General features: G+C 43.9%; 1 protein-coding gene across 2 annotated transcripts in view; it reads right to left on the bottom strand.

The window, feature by feature from the left end:
• Positions 1-20249, bottom strand: part of MFSD2B (MFSD2 lysolipid transporter B, sphingolipid) — a 36331-nt gene extending 16082 nt beyond the window's left edge. The window contains exons 1-6 of one of the 2 annotated variants that reach the window (XM_083495631.1): positions 20001-20249; positions 16522-16647; positions 13853-13977; positions 5576-5699; positions 2456-2534; positions 1133-1296 (exon numbers count right to left, since the gene is read on the bottom strand). In XM_083495631.1, coding sequence (XP_083351757.1) covers positions 1133-1296; positions 2456-2534; positions 5576-5699; positions 13853-13977; positions 16522-16647; positions 20001-20081 — 699 coding nt within the window. In that variant the 5' untranslated portion in view covers positions 20082-20249. Of the gene's footprint in view, positions 1-1132; positions 1297-2455; positions 2535-5575; positions 5700-13852; positions 13978-16521; positions 16648-18882; positions 19074-20000 lie in introns of those variants that run through there. The other variant, XM_083495632.1, reaches the window with a different exon arrangement.
• Between the last annotated feature and the right edge of the window lie 914 nt (positions 20250-21163).

The raw sequence follows: 21163 nt of genomic DNA, 5'->3' as shown, positions 1-21163 counted from the left end.
TGGACACTTCGTACTGATCACTCTGGAATATAGCTATAATGGAGAAAATCATGCAGAATCTGAGGTTTTGACAAAGACTAGAACCTCAAGAAACATTTTATATGATTTGGCTTTCCTTTATGACATATATAGTGCAACGGAACCATCATTTTAAATACAATCCTTGTCACAAGCCAGCAAATCTGGAATTATACTTGATCTGATAAAGTTGATAGTCTTTACCCAGACTTTATTATTTTAACTCATGTACAACTACTCATTCTATTTTATATTTTAATTTTCATCTTCACCTTCCAATTAAATAAAAAACTTTACACTGAAACTTTACTTTACTCTGAGCCAAAATTCCACCTACATATGTAATCTATAAAGTTGTGGCCATTTTAAATCCAAATTGTTGTCTGTTTCAGTTTGTTCTATCACACCTCACTTTAGTCACTGCCTAGGGGAGGGTGGCACTGCGACTGGGACCACAACTCCCAGCACACATCAAATGCCAAACATATTTTATTTTATTTATTCAAGATTTGTGTGTGTGCACACACGCACACACACGCACAAACAAACATAGTGTGTGTGTGTGTGTGTGTGTGTGTAAACCAAAGCTCAGTGGTGTTGAACAGATAATTGAAAAAACAAGATTAGCAGACAATAAATGAAATACTAAACATCCCTCAGAAGTAATGAATCCCACTATCATGTTTAGGCTCAAAGTTCATTTTAGTAGGGTTACCATATTTCAAAAACTGGTTGGCAAAGATGTTGAGCTTCACCTTTTTTGTCAAAGTGGTTGAGCTTTTTTGGCAAAACTGCCCCCCCCCCCCAGTGACAATCTTGAGCTATTATTAAGGAAAATCAGCAAAAACAACACTGCTGACATAAGTTGCCATACGTCTGGATTTTCCCAGACATTTTCCCAATTTCTGCCCAGACACTGCTTCCTACTACAGTATTCTGGGTACGTCCAGCAAATTCCAGACGTATGGCAACCCTAATTTTAGGAAAGTTCCTGTCCCAATTCTATTGCCATTACTATTAAGAAAATCAGTAACATATCTAGACAGTAGGATGGTGAAATACAGGATGATCCCTTCCCACCTACCCCAAATCTTTTGAAAGCTTTTCAACTTACTGGCTCAGACATGTCTGGAACACTGGAACTGTTTCCGTACAGATTGGTGGGAGAGTCCATGTTATCCACACTATCGTTACAGTGGTCAGAGCTGTGAGCATCGGAGACCATACTGACCTGGAGTGTAGCTCCAAGCAATGTTCCAAGACCTTCAAATCCCATTCCTAAAGTAGGGGGGAAAGCCCACTTCTTTTTAAACCTGAAATGGTGGAACAGCTGCCAACAAGGCTCAGAAATAACTGAGCACTCCCCTGTTGTGATGTCAAAAGGTTTTTGTGACCCCCCCCGCCACAAATATTGCCTTTTACATAAAGAAATAAAACTGCCCCAGCTATTCTTGCTTGGTGACACCCACTAGGGGCTAGGAGGGTTGACCATGTGTCAATGTGACTCTTAGCTCAAAAAAGAAGCAGCTACCCACCCCTCCCTTAAAGATTATGAGCTCCTATAGACAAGAACAGACTTTCTGGAGTCATCTGTCTTCCAATATACAGTGGTGCCCCGCAAGACGAATGCCTCGCAAGACGGAAAACCTGCTAGACGAAAGGGTTTTCCATTTTGGAGGTGCTTCGCAAAACGAATTTCGTATGGGCTTGCTTCGCAAGACGAAAATGTCTTGCAAGTTCCTGCGGGGTTTTTTTCCTCCCCCCCCCCTTTTCCCCAAGCCGCTAAGCCGCTTATCAGCTGATCCTAAGCCGCTAAGCCGCTTATCAGTTGATCCGCTAAGCCGCTTATCAGCTGATCCGCTAAGCCCACTAAGCCGCTAATAGCGCTTATCCGCTAAGCCGCTAATGGGCTTGCTTCGCAAGACGGAAAAACCGCAAGACGAAGAGACTCGCGGAACGGATTCTTTTCGTCTTGCGAGGCACCACTGTAGTTCAAACTATGTTACTAGAGGCTACATTGAGCCATGATTCCTCCTCTCCCTCCATCTTCATGCTTCAATTCCTTCCCTGCATCTGAAACAGGGGGAAACAAAACTGAAACCAGCTTCAAACCATGACTTCCAGTTCTAATTTGGAGGGCAAGTGTTAAAGGAATTTGCTAATTTGGATATAATAGTAGCAACTGTGGTTTGCCTGAAACATTGAGGCAGGGAGAGAATCAGGGTGTGAAAGGACAGGAAGGAAGGGGATGGGGAATCATGCAATTCTGAGGCTTGCTTACAAAACACCAACCCATAGTTTGGCAACACAAGAGAACTGAGCTTTTCTGTTTTTCAACACTAGTCTCCACCCCTTTGCCACAGCTCCCCCAATATGTTTGAGGGGAAGGGAGTCTCCAGAGCAGCATGTTACATGCAGCATGCTCAGTAAGACTCACGGTATGCCGTTGCTGAATCTCGTTCCTTCTGGTCTGCGCTCAAAAACATGACGAGAGCTGTATATGGTACATGGAATAGCTGTAACGAAAGTACACACACACACACGTTAGGAAAATGCAGTGCTTTTTTCTGGGGGGACGCAGGGGCACGCATACCCCTAAACATTTTGTGACTCTAAGTTTGGCTTCATTGAGGGGTAGTATTTCAATATGAGTAGGAAAATGACAGTACCCCTAAACATTTTTTTAAGAGGGGGAAAAAAGCACTGGAAAAATGTATCACTTTAGCATGCTGCTTTTCATCGTAACCAGAAGGCTTGCTATGTAGTTAGGCCCAGTAACATAGGCGCCGACTCCATGGGGCCTGAGGGGGCCCGAGCCCCCTCAAAAATTCATTTGGGGGGGCTCCGCCCCCCCAATAATCTCAGGCGCCCCTCCAGCAGAGCGCCACCGTCGCCCCTCCCCCAGCCCAAAATGCACAGGGTCGGGCTGCATGCCTCCTGCCCTCCCTCCCGAGCAAAAGCTCCACCCAATTTCCTTCGGAGCTGATTAATAGGCGCAGCACGCTCTCCCCTATTCGCTCACGAGGAGGCGGCGCCACTTTATCTGCATATTCATGAGCTTATTTATTATTCATGAGCTTTCGCGGGCTCCCCCAATATTTTTATAAGTCGGCGCCCCTGCCCAGTAATCCTGCTCCTTATGAGGCATGCTGTACCTTTCTCCTCCAACCTTCAAATGTGCAATAGCTCAAAAAGGAAGTAAAAGGAGCCTTAGCCGTCCTTGGAGGCAGGAGTTTCTTCGCTCAACTCCCCGACAATTTTTTTCTGGTCCCCAAAGACCTCACTCGTTTTGACGGTTGTGGCTGTAGGATAATCAGCCTCATATAACCAAAATTCTTAAGTGTAATTAATGCACGAAAGGGTTAGTGCCAGAATAAGCTGTCCTGCCGGGCTTAGCTAGGTCACATACACCCTACTTTGGCAGAAAGGAAGTCTAGTCTATTGTTCCCTCAATCTACCATGCGAACTCTGGTGTGTAAAGAGGTCTGAGCTTGGTTCCTACAAAGCCATCTTTGTGTATCTATACAAATTATTTAGGAACTTCCACCACTTTGGAACTAACCTAAGTCTTTACTGCCTGTGTTTTCTGAATGCTGTATGGAAAAGCACATGATTCTGACCTTTGAAGAGTTTGTAAGTAAACCATGTTAACTTACCAACGGATGGTATTTTTTTATTCTAAGGGAAGTGGGAAAATTTGGAAGGAACTGAGAAGGGCATATTTTAAAGGTATAATGGCCTGTATTTCCGTGCTTTACCTTGCTGCATGTTTTGTGATTTTAAATCACACCAAAGAGTACTCTCACCAAAGAGTACTTGCCCCAAACCTGGGTCTGGACATCCAGGAATTCTCCTTTTTATACCTATCTTTTCCTTTCCCAACCAACAGTGGCAAGGTAAATAAATAGACACAGTGCACTGTGCACAGTCAAGTGAACTGATGGGGAGGTAGATCACCCCCACCCTGGTCTTCAAGGGAATCATTTTGTAAGTGGGGACAGAAAGATACCCCCCAGCTGCTCTGCATGGCTCAGTTGATGCTTTGTGTGGCAGAGTATGGGTTGGCCACACGCTTCAAAAGCATATATCCCCTCCCCCCCCCGTTGCAAAAAAGAGGAGTTGGCAAAAGGTGAATGCAGCCCTTAGACCAAAAATGGGTTAGCTACCCCTGCTCTAGAATTTCCTGAAATGCTGCTCTGCAGGAGGCACAGATCCCAGGTGTCTTGACAGAGGTCTCCTAAACACAGGATATAACCTACCAGGAAAGCTCCACTGCTCATCCTTGATTTAAAACTTTTAATATTTGAAGCAAGCATTTATGGTAAAAAAAAATGACAACATTACTATTCAGAAAAATTAAGGGCATTTCCAAATATGAACTAGAAGAATGTTCTGCATTTCTTATGCCTATAATGCTAATAGAAAACCTGCTCTAGCTAGAACTAAGTACCCATTCAAATTAAAAATTGGCCTTCCCCTTTCTATCCCGATCAAGCATGCACAAAAATGATGAGATAAATACAGGGGTGCTGTTGGTATATATCCGAAAATGCCCACGCATTGCCTGGCAAAAGGGTATGAGGAAGTTTCTTATTCTTAATTCTTTTTTGTAAAGATGAATATTTTACCCCGGATGACTTTTCTGTTCCAGCAGATTCCCCCGCCCCCCACGAATCAAAGAAGGAAGCTTCAGGATTGGCAGAAGTGTTAACTGCTGAGATTAAAAGGCCCAGAGCAATATCCCAGAGTCCTCTTAGATAGCAGTCAGGCTGTGGCACCCCCTTGTGAAAGTACAACGTTTCCAAAACCTGAATAGGTTCTATGGAGGCCTTAAGGAAATGAGTACAACTAAGCACAAATATGGGTACAGAAAGTATAATAAGCTGTGAGGCATATTTGTACTGTGCGATGAATAGCATTTCGCGAGGGTGGAGTGCACCTTCATCCTAAAAGAACAACAAAAAGTCACTCTAATGGAGGGCATTGTTGTTTGTTGACCTATTTCCAAACAGATTTATAGCAAGGCAACTGAGTAAATATCTCAGATGAATAAAGAAACACAAACTCATCTCTTACTTCTAAAAGCCCATTGTTACAGTATAAAGGCATGAGAATTTAACAGAATTTAACAGCTGTACTGAACCTCAGGCATATATGCTTATATGTTAACTAAGAAAGCCAAACAATCACTGGTGGCTCCCAGCAAATATTTCTTTGTCTTTGTGACATATTATTTCACGAATGTTGTCTCACTGATGCAATAGGATCTAGAGTACTGTTTGTATCTTTCCAAGATATGCAAAAAAGCCTTTGCGATGTGGTAGCAGATCTACATTAAAATATGATGTACAGCAGCTTTCATTAACTGGCCTGCTGAAATCCCTCTGTACTTTCTAAATTATTCAAGTTACACTGCAGAGGTGCAGTTCCTCACTTCCTAGCCTATATGACCAAATAGTTGTCTCGTTCTATATTAGAAATAATTGTGATCCAACGGATGCGATGTCCAGAAGCATCTAATTGCAGAGGAAAAGGGTGTCAGTATTGATCAACTTACTGTACTCAATGCCTGGAAAAGGCAGAAGAAAGCCATATACCATACATCTTTTGCTTCTATAACGCTTGGGCAGTACCACAGGAAGAAGTAGGACACAATAAGGAAAGGTGTAGTACCCAGTAACCTGGAATAAAAACAATACGGTGAATACCAAACATATCTATGAACCATTTTGATTGTTAAAAAGCAAAACTAAAAAGGGGATAAAATCTGTCCGGTTCAAATTCAATACTGTATTGTCTGCACCATCTCACTTGTCTAATTTTTTTAATATTCTCTATGGGCAGGGTTATTATTATTTCTTTACATATATTTTATACAGCATCTAACAAATTTAGTGGCTTAATAAACAATATGATTATTTTTACTACTACTACCTCACTCTGCTTAAGACACAAGAAGGGCTCACTATTGCTCTATTATCTATTAATGTAGACGAACAGCCGTATAAGAGACGAAAGCCTTTCTATCACTGGCACCTAAATACGGTCCCTCTTTAGTTATCCCTGTGTTTTACGATGCTGGAAGCGATTCAGCTGTCATTTATTTAAATGGCAATGACTCCGAGGAAACACAGACCAGCCCTTCAATAGTAAACATGGTTCTAAAGGCAACCGGTAAAGTGACACTCAGGGCTGATAAGCTGCATGTCATTCAAGGCTTGTGTAAAGCTGGGAGACAGAATCTAGTATATTCTAGCTTTGTTATGTGCAAGTGATGGGCAGATGCAATTAATTCCACAGAGTGTGACCTCTAACTACAGCAGAATTCTCCAGTGTACTTGTAAAGCAGCCGCTACACAATGTAATTAGATGACCACCGACACTATTAACAAAACCCTGAAACGAACAGACAACACAGATTAATCCTTTCAGAAGAGTGCTATCTGCACAGTATTTTCTTATACATTACATGAATGGGACTGGGTATGTCAGCTGATGATTTGCAGCAGGGGATTGGCGAGGGGGAGGAAAGAGGTGGAATGCACTAATTCAGTATAATAGCTCTTCCATTCTGTTGTAAGGGATACAAAGGCATTGTTAGAGGCTGGCAAGGAAAGCAGCCATGATGTGGAGCAGGGCACTGAGGTTAGGTCAGGGTGGATCATTAATCCACCACAACTAAGTGTGACAACACAGCATTACTGTATCCCATTCTAGATTTGCTAGCCCAGCAATTCAGAGGGAAGGCCATGTATTTTACAGAAATACATAATTTCCACAGTTCAAGTCATGCTCACGGCAGCTTACATCATGAAAAAATACATAACTACAACGTGACAAAAGTAGCCATCAATAGTAAATACCAAAATACAAAATACAAAACCAAACTGAACAATTTCCACATAAATCACAGCAAAAGATACCAAAAAAAAAAAAGCAGCAACAAGAGCAACAACTCCCTCCCCAACAACACCTCAGCTGCCTCAAGGCCCTGCCCTCCCAGGTCAGGTGTAAAAAGGCCAGAACTTTGTGGGATGCTCATTTCCAGTAGAAGAGCCAGTCTGCCCAGGTTAAATACCTTAAGACAAGGGCCAGCATCAAGGATCAGCATGAGTGGCATCTGCTGAGGGCTCACACTCATGCCACACTCATTTTACAAGGCATTGACTGAACTTCCTTGCTTTGGTCACATTTCTTGTGCTATTTTTGCAGAGCTTTTTTTTCCAGCTGGAACTCGCTGGAACTCAGTTCCAGCACCTCTCAGGTGGGCGCATAGAAAAATACCACTAGCTATTTGGATGCAAGTTATATTTAGGAATAAGATGCAACATTTATCTGGTGATTTAAAACAAACAACACATAAAACAAATAATCCAATATAAGATTATGGGACAACAACAACAACCTACCAATACCAAATCAACACTGATCATGCAAACAGCAGTACTAGTTGGCACTCCTGTCAGAGTGGGTGCCACCAGCTACCCACTGAACCTTATTTGGCAGTAGCATCTGGAACAAGGCCTCAGAGACTAAGTGGAGAGTACAGGGAGGAAGATATCTAAGATGGTGTTCCTTAAATACCAGGTTCCAAGCCATCTGGGGCTCTAAAAGTTCAAAACAGCACCTTGAATTTAGGTTGCAGTTACAACAGAGCTAATAGTGGGAAGGGAAGAATGAGAACATGTTTTTCTTGCCTCTCTCTCAGTTTGTTATTTCACATACCTGAAATGCAAGTGCAGAACTTAGCACATGGTACAGATCTTTCTGGGCTGTATTCCCCCGATTGTTGTTGCAACTTCATATGTAAAGAAAATTTGCACACAGAAACCTAGCACATCTGGGAATGCTAAGACAGAACCCTTCTCCCTGATTTCCCACCAGTTGCATGTGTGAGAAGTTAAACTCAGGGCGCATACATGCTGCAGGGTAATGTGCATTCAGCGCTAGATGGTAGTGACATTTGGGGATGCTACGCACACAATGCCATCCCCATTTCGTCCCTGCCCCACACTATTTGTCAATCTAGAGTGCAATCTGCTAGAAGAGCTATAATCCGCTCTGTGTTGAGAATGCACTTCTCAAGTGCTTGGTGCATACATGTGCAGCCTTGCATCACTCCCGTGTTCAACTTCTCCATGAATGAAACAGGCAAAATTGGAAGCAGTAAAGTAACTTAGTCGCTTTTGTATATCGATACAATGGAACCTCGTGTTACGTACTGTCCTCCTTGCGAACACTTTGGTAGATCCTCCCGGTTGCAAACTTTGCCCCGGGATGCAAGCGGAAGTCGCGCACCAGTGGTGCGCTGGCAGCAGGAGTCATTAGCGAAAGTGCGTCTCATGTTAAGAACGGTTTCAGCTCAAGAATGGGCCTCCGGAACAAATTAAGTTCGTAACTGGAGGTACCACTGTATACATATCCTCGGCATATCATCATACCGGCTTCCAGGCTTTCAAAAGACTGTGAAAAATACACATATTTTTAAAAAGTCTATGTAAACTATAATTGAAGGAAGGGGGATAGAGAACACCATTGTCATATGCTAGTTTGGAAAGATGCCCACCTGTGTACAGTCAACATGGATAGTAACTGCCACTTTCAGATGATTTTATCGCACAAAGGTGTATACAACGACACACACACTACGAAAGCATACTGCAATAGGCTACAAAGAGCTAAATTTAATGATGGCTCTGTTTAGCTCAGCTAAATTATAGACTGGCTGAAACTGGCTTCAACCGATTCAAACTGGTCTGAACCGGTTCCAACTGGTCTAGACCGGCTGAAACTGGCTTCAACCAGTTTAAACCGGTCTGGACTGGCTGAAACGGGTTTCAACCGGTTCCAGCCGGTCTGGGCAAGTTCCACCTGGTCTAGAAAGATTACAACCAGCATGGACCGGTTCCAACGGATCGAGACTGGATGAAACCGGGTTCAACCGGTTCAAACCGGTCTAGACCAGTTCCAACTGGTCTAGACTGGTTCAAACCAGCTTCAACCGGTTCAAACCGGTCTGAACCAGATCCAACAGGTCTAGACCAGTTAAAATCGGCTTCAACTGGTTCAAACCGGTCTGGACCGGTTCAAACCCGTTTAGACCGGTTCAAACCGGCTTCAACCGGTTCAAACCGGTCTGAACCGGTTCCAACTGGTCTGAACCGGTTCCAACCGGTGTAAACTGGTTCCAACCAGCTTGGACCGGTTCCAACCGGTCTCAGCCGGCTAAAACTGGCATGGACCGGTTCCTACCAGGTTCAACTGGTTCTAATCGGTTTGGACCCGTTGCAACCGGTCTAGACCGGTTCAAACCAGCTTCAACCGGTTCAAACCGGTCTCAACCGGTTCTAACAGGTATAGACCGGTTCCAACCGGTCTGAACCGGTTCCAACCGGGGTAGACTGGTTCCAACCAGCTTGGACCGGTTCCAACCGGTCTCAGCCGGCTAAAACTGGCTTGGACCGGTTCCTACCAGTCTGAACCAGATCCAACCGGCTTGGACCGGTTCAAACCAGCCTCAACCCGTTCTGACTGGTTTGCACCAGATTTAACCAGTCTAGACCGGTTCCAACCAGCTTGGACCGTTTCTAACCGGTCTAGACTGGCTGAAACCGGTTCCAACCGGTCTAGACCAGTTCCAACCGGTCTAGACCAGTTCCAACCGGCTTCAACCGGTTCAAACCGGTTTCAACCGGTTCAAACCGGTTTCAACCGGTTCCGACTGGTTTGCGCCATATTTAACCGGTCTAGACTGGTTCCAACCAGCTTGGACTGGTTCCAACCGGACTAGATCGGTTCAAACTGGCTTCAACAGGTTCAAACCGGTCTGAACCGGTTCCAACTGATCTAGAGAGGTTCCAACCAGCTTGGACCGGTTCCAGCGGGTCTAGTCCGGCTGAAACTGGCTTCAACCAGTTCCAACCAGTCTGGACCGGTTCCAACCGGTCTAGATCAGTTCAAACCGGCTTCAACAGGTTCAAACCGGTCTGAACCGGTTCCAACTGATCTAGAGAGGTTCCAACCAGCTTGGACCGGTTCCAACGGGTCTAGTCCGGCTGAAACTGGCTTCAACCAGTTTAAACCGGTCTGGACTGGCTGAAACGGGCTTCAACCAGTTCCAACCGGTCTAGACCAGTTCCAACCGGCTTCAACCGGTTCAAACCGGTTTCAACCGGTTCCGACTGGTTTGCGCCATATTTAACCGGTCTAGACTGGTTCCAACCAGCTTGGACTGGTTCCAACCGGTCTAGATCGGTTCAAACCGGCTTCAACAGGTTCAAACCGGTCTGAACCGGTTCCAGCTGGTCTAGACCGGTTCCAACCAGCTTGGACCAGTTCCAACCGGTCTAGACTGGCTGAAACTGGCTTCAACCGGTTCAAACAGGTCTGGACCGGTTCCAACCGGTCTAGAATGGTTCAAACTGGCTTCAACCGGTTCAAACCGGTCTGAACCGGTTCCAACAGGTCTAGACCGGTTCAAATCGGCTTCAACCGTTTCAAAGCGGTCTGAACTGGCTGAAACCAGCTTCAACGGCTCAAACCGGTCTGGGCAAGTTCCACCTGGTGTAGAAAGGTCACAACCCGCTTGGACCGGTTCCAAACTGGTCTAGACTGGCTGAAACCAGGTTCAACTGGTTCTAATCAGTTTGGACCCATTCCAACCAGTGTAGACCGGTTCAAACCAGCTTCAACCGGTTCCAACCGGTCTCAGTCGGCTAAAACTGGCTTGGACCGGTTCCTACCAATCTGAACCAGATCCAACCAGCTTGGACAGGTTCAAACCGGTCTAGTCCGGCTGAAACTGGCTTGGACTTGTTCCTACCAGTCTGAACCAGTTCCAACCAGCTTCGACTGGTTCAACTGACTTCAACCAGATCAAACCGGTCTAGACTGGTTCGAACCAGCTTGGACTGGTTCAAACCGGCTTCAACCGGTTCAAACCGGCTTCAACCAGTTCCAACCAGCTTGGACAGGTTCAAACCGGCTTCAAGCGGTTGCGGCTGGTTTGCACCAGATTTAACCGGTCTAGACCGGTTTCAACTGGTCTAGACCGGTTCAAACCGGCTTCAACCAGTTCAAACCGGTCTGAACCAATTCCAACTGGTCTAGACCGGTTCCAACTGGTCTAGTCCGGCTGAAACCGGCTTCAACCAGTTTAAACCGGTCTGGACCGGTTCAAACCAGTCTAGACCCGTTTCAAACAGCTTGGCCTGGTTTCAACTGGACTACACTGGTTCCAACCTGCTTGGACAGGTTCAAACCGGCTTCAACCGGTCCAGACTGGTTTGGAACAGATTCAACCCGTCCTAACCGGTCTGAACCGGTTCTAACCATTCTAGACCGGTTCCAAAGAGCTTGGACCGGTTCTAACCAGCTTGGACCGGTTCCAACCAGTCTAGTCCGGCTGAAACTGGCTTCAACCAGTTTAAACCTGTCTGGACCGGTTCCAACCAGTCTAGACCAGTTCCAACCGGCTTCAACCAGTTCAAACCGGTCTGAACCAGTTCCAACTAGTCTAGACCAGTTCCAACCAGCCTGGACCGGTTCCAACCGGTCTAGTCCGGCTGAAACTGGCTTCAATCAGTTTAAACCGGTCTGGACCGGTTCAAACCGGCTTCAACCGATTCAAACCGGTTCCAACCGGTCTAGACTGGTTCCACAAAGCTTGGCCCGGTTCAAACAGGCTTTAACATGTTCAAACCGGTTAAGACCGATTCCAACCAGTCTAGACCTGGTCCAACCAGCTTGGACCGGTTCCAACCGGACTATGCCAGTTCCAACCTGCTTCAACCGGTCCAGACTGGTTTCGACCAGATTCAACCGGTCTGAACCGGTTCCAACCAGTCTAGACCGGCTCCAAACAGCTTGGACCGGTTCAAACCAGGTTGGACAGGCTCCAACCAGTCTGAACCGGTCTGAACCAGTTCCAACCAGTCTAGACCGGTTCTAACCAGCTTGGACCGGTTCCATCCGATTTAGTCCCGCTGAAACCAGCTTCAACCAGTTTAAACCGGTCTAGTCCAGCTGAAACTGGCTTCAACTGGTTGAAACCGGTTCAAACCGGGGTGGACAGGTTCCAACCAGCTTGGACTGGTTCAAACTGGTCTGAACCGATTCCAACCGGTCTAGAGAGGTTCCAACCTGCTTGTACCAGTTCCAACCGGTCTAGACCAGATTCAACGGGTCTAGACCTGTTCCAACCAGCTTGGGCCGGTTCCAACCGGTCTAGACCGGCTGAAACCGGCCTGGACCGGTCTGGACTGGTTCAAACCAGTTTGGACCAGTTCCAACCAGCTTGGAGCGGTTCAAACCAGCTTCAACCGGTTCCAACTGGTTTGGACCAGATTCAACCAGTCTAGACCGCTTCCAGAAAGACATCTACTTCTGCTTCATTGACTATGCAAAAGCCTTTGACTGTGTCAACCACAGCAAACTATGGCAAATTCTTAAAGAAATGGGAGTGCCTGATCACCTCATCTGTCTCCTGAGAAATCTCTATGTGGGACAAGATGCTACAGTTAGAACTGGATATGGAACAACTGATTGGTTCAAAATTGGGAAAGGAGTACGACAAGGCTGTATATTGTCTCCTCGCTTATTTAACTTATATGCAGAATTCATCATGCGAAAGTCTGGCCTGGATGAATTCCAAGCCGGAATTAAGATTTCCAGAAGAAATATCAACAACTTCAGATATGCAGGTGACACAACCTTGATGGCAGAAAGTGAGGAGGAATTAAAGAACCTTTTAATGAGGGTGAAAGAGGAGAGCACAAAATATGGTCTGAAGCTCAACATCAAAAAAATGAAGATCATGGCCACTGGGCCCATCACCTCCTGTCAAATAGAAGGGGAAGAAATGGAGGCAGTGAGAGATTTTACTTTCTTGGGCTCCATGATCACTGCAGATGGTGACAGCAGTCACAAAATTAAAAGACGCCTGCTTCTTGAGAGAAAAGCAATGACAAACCTAGACAGCATCTTAAAAAGCAGAGACATCACCTTGCCAACAAAGGTCCGTATAGTTAAAGCCATGGTTTTAATACAATTTAATATAATATTTAATACAATTTGATTTTATCCAGCACTAGAAAAGCTTCCTACAAATGTGAAGGTAGTTTACCAGGAAAGGAAGAAATTCCCCCCTTATCCCATTCCAAACCTTGAGTAAGCTAGAAGAGTATCAATGTTGCAGCATCTGTTTCCTGTCAGGGCCTCATATATTTAACATGCTCTTGGCTCTGGTGAATTTGTCTAAGCAGAGATAAACTACTGGACACATCTATTTTGGCAAGCCATCACCCTTACCCACAAAGGGTCTCTTGGCCATATATGCTTTGCTCTATGCAAGGCAGATGTGGAGGTTTTTGGGTTTAATCTACAAGTCCATTTTCTAACTTATTCTCAGTCTGAAATGTAGAAAGAAAACATTTTTTATTTTTTCCTTCCCTTTCCATTGGCCACAACTGGATAGTTTTGTTTTAAGCTAGCACCTCTTTCTGTCTGCACAAGCTTGTTTAAAAAAGAACCTGGAACTAATACAGTTTCCCCAGGGGCAAAAAGAGATGTGCAAGAGTTAGTTTGTTCTGCAAGAGGCTCATAAGAATGAGCATAGCCAGCGTAAAAGGTAGACAAATGCCAAACTTCAGCAAGGATGGCAAGTACCTGGCCACCAATTGCTGCTATGCAGTGTACTTTTCCTTTTGCAAATGTGAAAAATGGATAGGTTTTACAATAACATGTTCATAAAAATAAACCGTCTTAGGGATCGGGCATGCATGTAGAATACAAAGGAAAATATGTCATTATAAGCAATCAGCAAAAATCAGCTTACCAAGGCATAAGTAGGCCCATTTTGGTCCGTTTGCTTTTACTAATAAGATAGCCGGCAACAGGGTCTGCTACTGCCCCCCATGTTTTGCCAATAAAAAGCATCAAAGAAGTCTGAAATGGAGTAATCTGAAAAACAAAAAAGGACACCTACCTTAAGAAAGGCGTAACCATTACAAGAATCAGAGAGCACAAAATAACTCTCCAAAAATGTACTTCAATACATTATATAAAATGAGGGAAGAATTCTATCACTGTATTTTGTTGCTAGAGGTTTCATTTGTGCTACTGCTAGTTGGTTTTACTGTATATTTTGGCATCATTCTAGTTGTATGGAAGCTTGATTATATTTTAAGAAAAGTGAGATAGAAGATTAAATAAACATGGACACAACACCACATGCCGGTTGCTACTGAAGGCATCAAATAGATGACTCTCCATCATCAGTGAGGAATAGCAAGCTAGCACTATGCTGATAATGAACAAAATAGCACAGTGATCCATAAACTGTGCTCCATGGACAGCTTTCAGGTGGTCTGTGAAATGGCACCCAAAATAAAGAGGTAAATTTAGGCCTTTCCAGAACAAACAATGACAAATACTTTTAAGCATTACTAGCTAGTGACTGGGCAGTGATAGAGTCATGAATGTTCTGTCACTGAAATTCTGTCAGGCAAGAAGTTACAACTCAAAGTTCTTCTCCAACCCCAATGTACAGCTTCACTTCAAAGAAATTGTGTCACAACCCAGAAGACTTTCAGGAAGTTTTCTACATAATGTATGCAATTACGGTGGTCTTCAAAGGATAGTCTAATCTATTATAATAGCACTGTTAAGAATTACTACTACACAGCATTTGAGGGCTGATGCAAACATTTTCACAGCAGTGCAAGGGGTGTTCCTATAAGGCTGAATTCTGGCTGCATCTGCATCATACCTCGGGTTACGAACGCTGCGGGTTGCGCGTTTTTGGTTTGTGGACCACACCGAACCTGGAAGTACCAGAACGGGTTATTTCTGGGTTTTGGTGCTCGCACATGCACAGAAGCGCAAAATGACATCACACACATGTACAGAAGCGCCAAATTGCATCATGCGCATGCGCAGATGCGGTGCTGCGGGTTGCGAACGCTGCAGGTTGTGAACGTGCCTCCTGCATGGATCATGTTTGTAACCCGAGGTATGACTGTATATGCAGTAATCATGTGGCTCATGCAACTGGGGAAAAAACCAGGAATAGACTGCAGTTTACATGTCAATCACTCATTTGACCGTTTAATCACAAATTTGTCCAAAGGTCTGAAATGGCATTGGGGGGTAGAATCAAGCTCTCCTGTGGAGACAGCCGCAACTTCAAATGATTTGAACTTTACATTTTAAACTTTACATCTTAAATGAACCTTCACCACATGGCTGTTAGGTGAGCAGTGGTCCATAGAAAGGGTTAAACAAAAATCCACAAAACTGCACACAGGTACGTGAATTATCCAATTCTATATACAAGCTGTGAGACATATTTGTGCAACTGCACTCAGGAGACATGGCTTGGGGGATCCATGCTAGCTGAGCATGCTGAACCAACCCAAAGTCCTAAACAGATTACCGGAGGCTTGGTTTGGGCTGAAGAGAAATGGCATCCTGCGACTGTTCAGGGGGTGGAAGAGAGGGAGACAGGCTGGTTCACCATCACTTTGCTACCTAAATGATTTTGGGGGAGGAAGTGGGGATTTGGCTCCCCCTCTAACAATCAGTATATTGTGGGATGCGAGGCAAATATTCTTCATGCTCTTTTCCTCCCGTTCAACAATTCTTTGGTAGCTCCCACTCATTAGTAAGACTTTTTACTCCTAACGAGTTCAGCAAGTGCTTCCACAAATTTTCCTAACTGGAGATGTGTAAGAGCAAAGAGAGATGTTTACAAGCTCAATTATCTCAATATTATTAATTTTATTTTTTTAATACCACCCTATACTCGCAGTTATCAGGGTGGTTCACAAGATAAAATCACTACAGTGGTGCCCCGCAAGACGAATGCCTCGCAAGACGGAAAACTCGCTAGACGAAAGAGTTTTCCGTTTTGGAGGTGCTTCGCAAAACGAATTTCCTATTGGCTTGCTTCGCAAGACGAAAATGTCTTGCGAGTTCCTGCTGGTTTTCCCCCCCCCCCCTTTTCCTAAGCCGCTAAGCTGCTTATCAGCTGATCCGATCAGCAGATAAGCCGCTAAAAGCCGCTAATAGCGCTAATCCGCTAATCCTTCAATGGGCTTGCTTTGCAAGACGAAAAAAACGCTAGACGAAGAGAATACAGAACGGATTCTTTTCGTCTTGCGAGGCACCCACTGTATATAAAAACACAAAGTACATAATAAAAATTAAAACCACCACCACAATAATCCAATAATCCCCTGCAACACATTTTAAAAGGGTATCGGATGTCAATCAGCCAAAGGTCTGGTTAAAGAGGAACATTTTTACCGGGTGCAAAAAATGTACAATGAAGGCACCAGCCTAACCTCCCTAGGGAGAACATTCTGCAAATGGGGAGTCACTGCAGAAAAGGCCTCCACTTGTGTTGCCATCCTCCAGACCTCTTGTGAATACCAAGTTGACACACATGACACCGGCAAGGATGACATTCTCTAACTTGTGCCTGGAGCTTACAAAACTACTTACCATGGCTATATCTAAGAGAAAGATTTGCAGAAAGAAAGAGGTGGCACTGCTAGCAGCCTGGTTTGGAGCCCCTCCAATGCCATAGCACAATTTGCTGCACACCGAAAGCTTGTCTTCATTGCTGAGCTGAAAAGGTGAAAAGACAGGCCAAGATCAAGTACAGAAAGAGTGGCGATCAAATTTCAAAAAGTTATGAATAGATTCCAACCGCTTGCTTGCTCTCTCTCTCTCAACAGAATGTATCTGCTCACCTAAAAAACAACTGACAGAGAAACAATAGGTCTGAATCACCTTTAATCAGGAGCCCACAAATATGGTTGCCATGGAGATCAACTGTGCACTGCAGCTCTGTTATGTACTGAGTTGAATAGGATCCAAACTGAAGCAGTCTGATTGGTCCTAGAACAATAGGATCCAAATTGCAGCAGTCTGATTAGTCCTAGAACAATAGGATTCAGAATGCAGCAGTCTGATTGGTCCTAGAACAATGCAGCAGTATGATTGGTTGGCAGGAACCACCCAATCCTGCTCCAGATAGAAGTGAATCCACAACCTGATTGGCTTACAGTAGAATTCCGGAATTAGCCAATCATGTGCAGCCCATTGTGTAAATAATGTATATAAAGCAGATACTGTGAGGGGACTTTCATTCATTCCTCCTCACCACTATGAGCTGATTAAAGAGCATGAAATCACTTTGCGACTCTGAGTATATTTCAAGCTCCTAGCCATAAGAAGGAATTTGTCTGCCCTTTTTTGTTTGTAAAGAAAATGTTTAAAATAAATTTGCCAGACCAGACTCTCCTACTGTCACTAATCTCGCCACACCTGTTTCTGTACCACCCCTTGCTGAGCAGAAGCAGCACTGTTTTCAAACAGGGGTTTTTTTAAACAAATAATGAAAATAGTGGCAATTGCAAACCCTAATACATATATTTAGTTTGTGTATTTTTGAAACATTGTTACCAAGGAACTATACATAGACGGGGTTATTTTGAGCTACTGATTTCAAAATCTGCCAGTCCCATGTTGTTGCTGTTTCATTATCAGAAAGGACCAGGATTGAACCAGCAGAAGTTTGAAAAGAAGGAAAAAGAACTACAAAACATGGGACTCAGAGATAAAGCTACAGGCTGGCCTAATCAATGAGAAATGAGCACTGGAAATTTTGACAAACTCTCTGAAATTATCTTGTGAGCATTAGTTGGTTTCATGCTTTCCAGCCTTCTAAAATCCAACCGTTTCCCATTCTCTTTGCATGTACAGTACTTGTTGCAATCCACAGAATTTCCAGTGTTCCATTCCTTCCTCGTCTTTATTTATCTATTTCATTGTTCTAAGGAACAAACTGGCTTATTGATGGATTAACTAAGTGGTTCTCAAACTTTTTTCTCTGGGCCACCCTTTTAGAATAAAAATTTGCTTGCAGTTTTTTTATTGATAAGAAATAAATTGGGAAACAACTAGGAATGTCCTCAGTATCACATGATGCTCTTGATGCATTCAGTAATACTGCATTGCACACAACACTCCTACAATTGTACTATTTCAGGGACAACGCTTTTCCAGGTACTAGACCTAGCATTCAGTGCTGCTAAATAAATATTGAAGCACACCTGCTGTATCCAGCTCCTTCCGTCTCTGAACAGTGAAAACAGGAGGGAGTAATAGGCAACAGGACACAGTGGGAAGGACCATTGGTGGTGTGGAGAAAACATACTAGCCAAGAGGAATGTTGTCGGGGGAGGAGAAATAATTGTATCTGAGTTAGTTTTACTGTTGTACCTTGGATTTCAAATGCCTTGGCTCCCGAACAAATCGGCTCCCGCACAATCGAAACCCAGAAGTGAGTGTTCTGGTTTTCGAAGGATTTTTGGAAGCTGAAAGTCCGGCACGGCTTCCGTGGCTTCCAATTGGCTGCTGAATGTTTCTGCAGCCAATTGGAAGCCGTGCCTTGGTTTTCGAACAGTTCCAGAAGTCAAATGGACTCCCAGAACGCATTCTGTTCGAGAACCAAGGTACAACTGTAATTTACTTTAAGGATTATTTTGAATTAGAAGGTGGGGTAAAGTTAATAAATAAACAAATAAATATATATTTTTTGCAAGAAAACAATTGAATACAATATCTTTTGAAAAAATTGTACATTTTGCAAGGAGTGATGCTTTTTATATTAAGTTGTTTGCTCAATATTCGCTTCATTTGGAAGTAACCAGAGCATATTTTAGGCTGCAGTCTGATGCACATTTATCTGTCCCAATAAACTCAGTGAGGCTTATTCTGAGTAAAATGTACAGGATCGCATATTGTAAGGAAAGTGCAGGTTTTGTACTGCAAGGCTTTTTCTTCACATTCTCTCACCTACTCATTGAATGAAAGCAAGACATTTAAAAGCCGCTCGCTCTCCTTGCCCCACATTATTCTTCTCCTTCTTTTTCTTCTTCTTCACCTTTACTTTTCTCTAAGTTTGCAGGGGTTTGGATTATGGGTGTGTGATGGTTTATCACAGAAGAATGGGCAATTCTGTAGATGCATATTGTTTGTATTGCAATGTTAAACCAAAAAGTCAAATAAGGTTTACATTTTTAAAACAGGCACCTATCTATAATATTTTGCAATAAATTTAATTTACAGAATGCAGTATTTTAAATTCAACTGGAGTTTCACGCCGTGTGATCTTTTTGTTTTGTTCATTCTTATTCTTAAAACTTCTCTCTATACTCAGAAAAACCTTACGCAGCCTTCACAATAGGCTAGCTACCACTTCATAAATCAGTTGGTTCACATTGATGGTAAAAAAAGGCTTCCCCACTCCTGCTCTTTCCTTACACGTTTTGAGTGAGAAGAAAAACTATATTATTATTATATTATTATATTATTATTATTACCCTTTATCCATAAATGTCAGAGTAGTTCAGAGCATTTTGAATACCGATCAAGAAAGTCAATAACTTCCGCTGGCTTAATTTAACCTTGAAGTTGTGATCTTCAGAATGACATGTGAAGCTATGTTTTTGTGAAGAAAGAGATGTGGGAAATTTATTATTATTATTATTATTATTATTATTATTATTATTATTATTATTAGCCTTCGTCACTTCTGGCTTAATTTAAGCTTGAGGTCGTGATCTTCAGAATGACACATGAAGCTACATTTTTCTGAAGAAAGAGATGCGGGGAATTACTATTACTGTATTTATTATTATTATTATTATTATTATTATTATTATTAGGCCCGCCTTTATCCCTGACGGGACTCCAGGCGGCTTACGGGTTAAACAAAAACAAGTCTTGCCCCCGGGTTAAATTAAGTAAAAGCACTTGATGGTGAGACTTCGCGGTGTTCCCTGCCTCGACGTGGTGTTTTTTCCTCCGAGGGACGGACGAAAGCGCAGGCAGCTCTCCCCTCGGGGCGTCCCGGCCAGGCGAGGGAGCCGGGACGCCGCTCCGGGTGGAAGAAGGGAACTTTCTGGACTCACCTGTTCGTCGCAAGCTCCCTCCAGCCTCGGCTCGGACAGCAGCGCGCCGCTAATTCTCGCGCCGGCCGTCGCGCCGGCCATCGCGGCGGCGGCAACGGCAGCCCTTCGACAGCGGAGCCCCGCGGGCGCTGGTTCGGCCAGGGGCGGGGCCGCCCGCCCGGCGCTCTAGCCTCCCTTCGCCCGGGCGGGCAGGGAGAGAAGCGGCCCACCGGGTGGCCCCTCGCCGCTCAGCAACCTCCCCAGCAGCACCTATCAGATTTTACCACGGCAAAAAAGACTGATACTGATGGACTGGAAGAATAAAAATGGGGTTCCCTTGTACGAATGAACTGAAGATTTACACAAACTCCCAACATATGAACGACTTGCATATAAATGCAGACTTGCCATGGACAAATTCATCATCATTTGGAATCCATTCTTACAAATACTGTATTAAGATCTTGTTAAGTACAGTAACAATTGTAAAGTATAGAGTTTGGGGTCCCCCCCCCCTTTACTTTCCCTTCTACACGGGTGCTCTTTCTTTCTCTCTCTTTTATTTACATCTCACCATGTTTAGTGCACATATAATTATGTACTTCTAACTTTCAATAAAGATGTCTGATAATTTTTTGTTTTGTTTAAAGACGTATCAAATTTTAAGCCATGTGTGAATTACAAGGACAAACTATAGCCAAAGACAATTCAGGCTTGAAACAGGGCTTTTAATAGTATTCCACCACCCTCTCAAAAAACAACCACCTAACAACTTTTATAAAAACAAATAGTTCTACAAATAGCCCCCTATTAATATTGTGCCTCATCTTTCCAGTTCGGTACTGTGCTGGAAATATGTTTCAAAGTAAAATCTTCGTATTGTGCTTAAAATCATAACAAATGAAGAGTTTAAACTGCATCCAGTCTAAAAATTGCAGCTGCAACCTAAGCACACACCAGCTCCTTTTGAGAAGAAGCTTGCTTTGGTGATGGCATGCATAGTGACTGCGCTGTGTATCCTGCGTCTGTAGAATCCCATTTTCCAGTCTTCAACTCTCTGGATGCCACAGTTCTCTGGCTGCAAGCCTCTAACACACTGGGAGCAAGTCCCGTTGAACTCATTGAACTTACTTTGGAAACAACATGTATGAGAGAGCACTGCACATTGCTATTTCTATGGTGAT

Source organism: Podarcis liolepis (genome assembly GCF_965112155.1).
Source record: "Podarcis liolepis genome assembly, chromosome: 3".
NCBI classification, from domain to species: domain Eukaryota; kingdom Metazoa; phylum Chordata; class Lepidosauria; order Squamata; family Lacertidae; genus Podarcis; species Podarcis liolepis.
The sequence above is the reverse complement of the archived record's forward strand: the minus strand, read 5'-3'. Positions and strand labels throughout refer to the sequence as shown.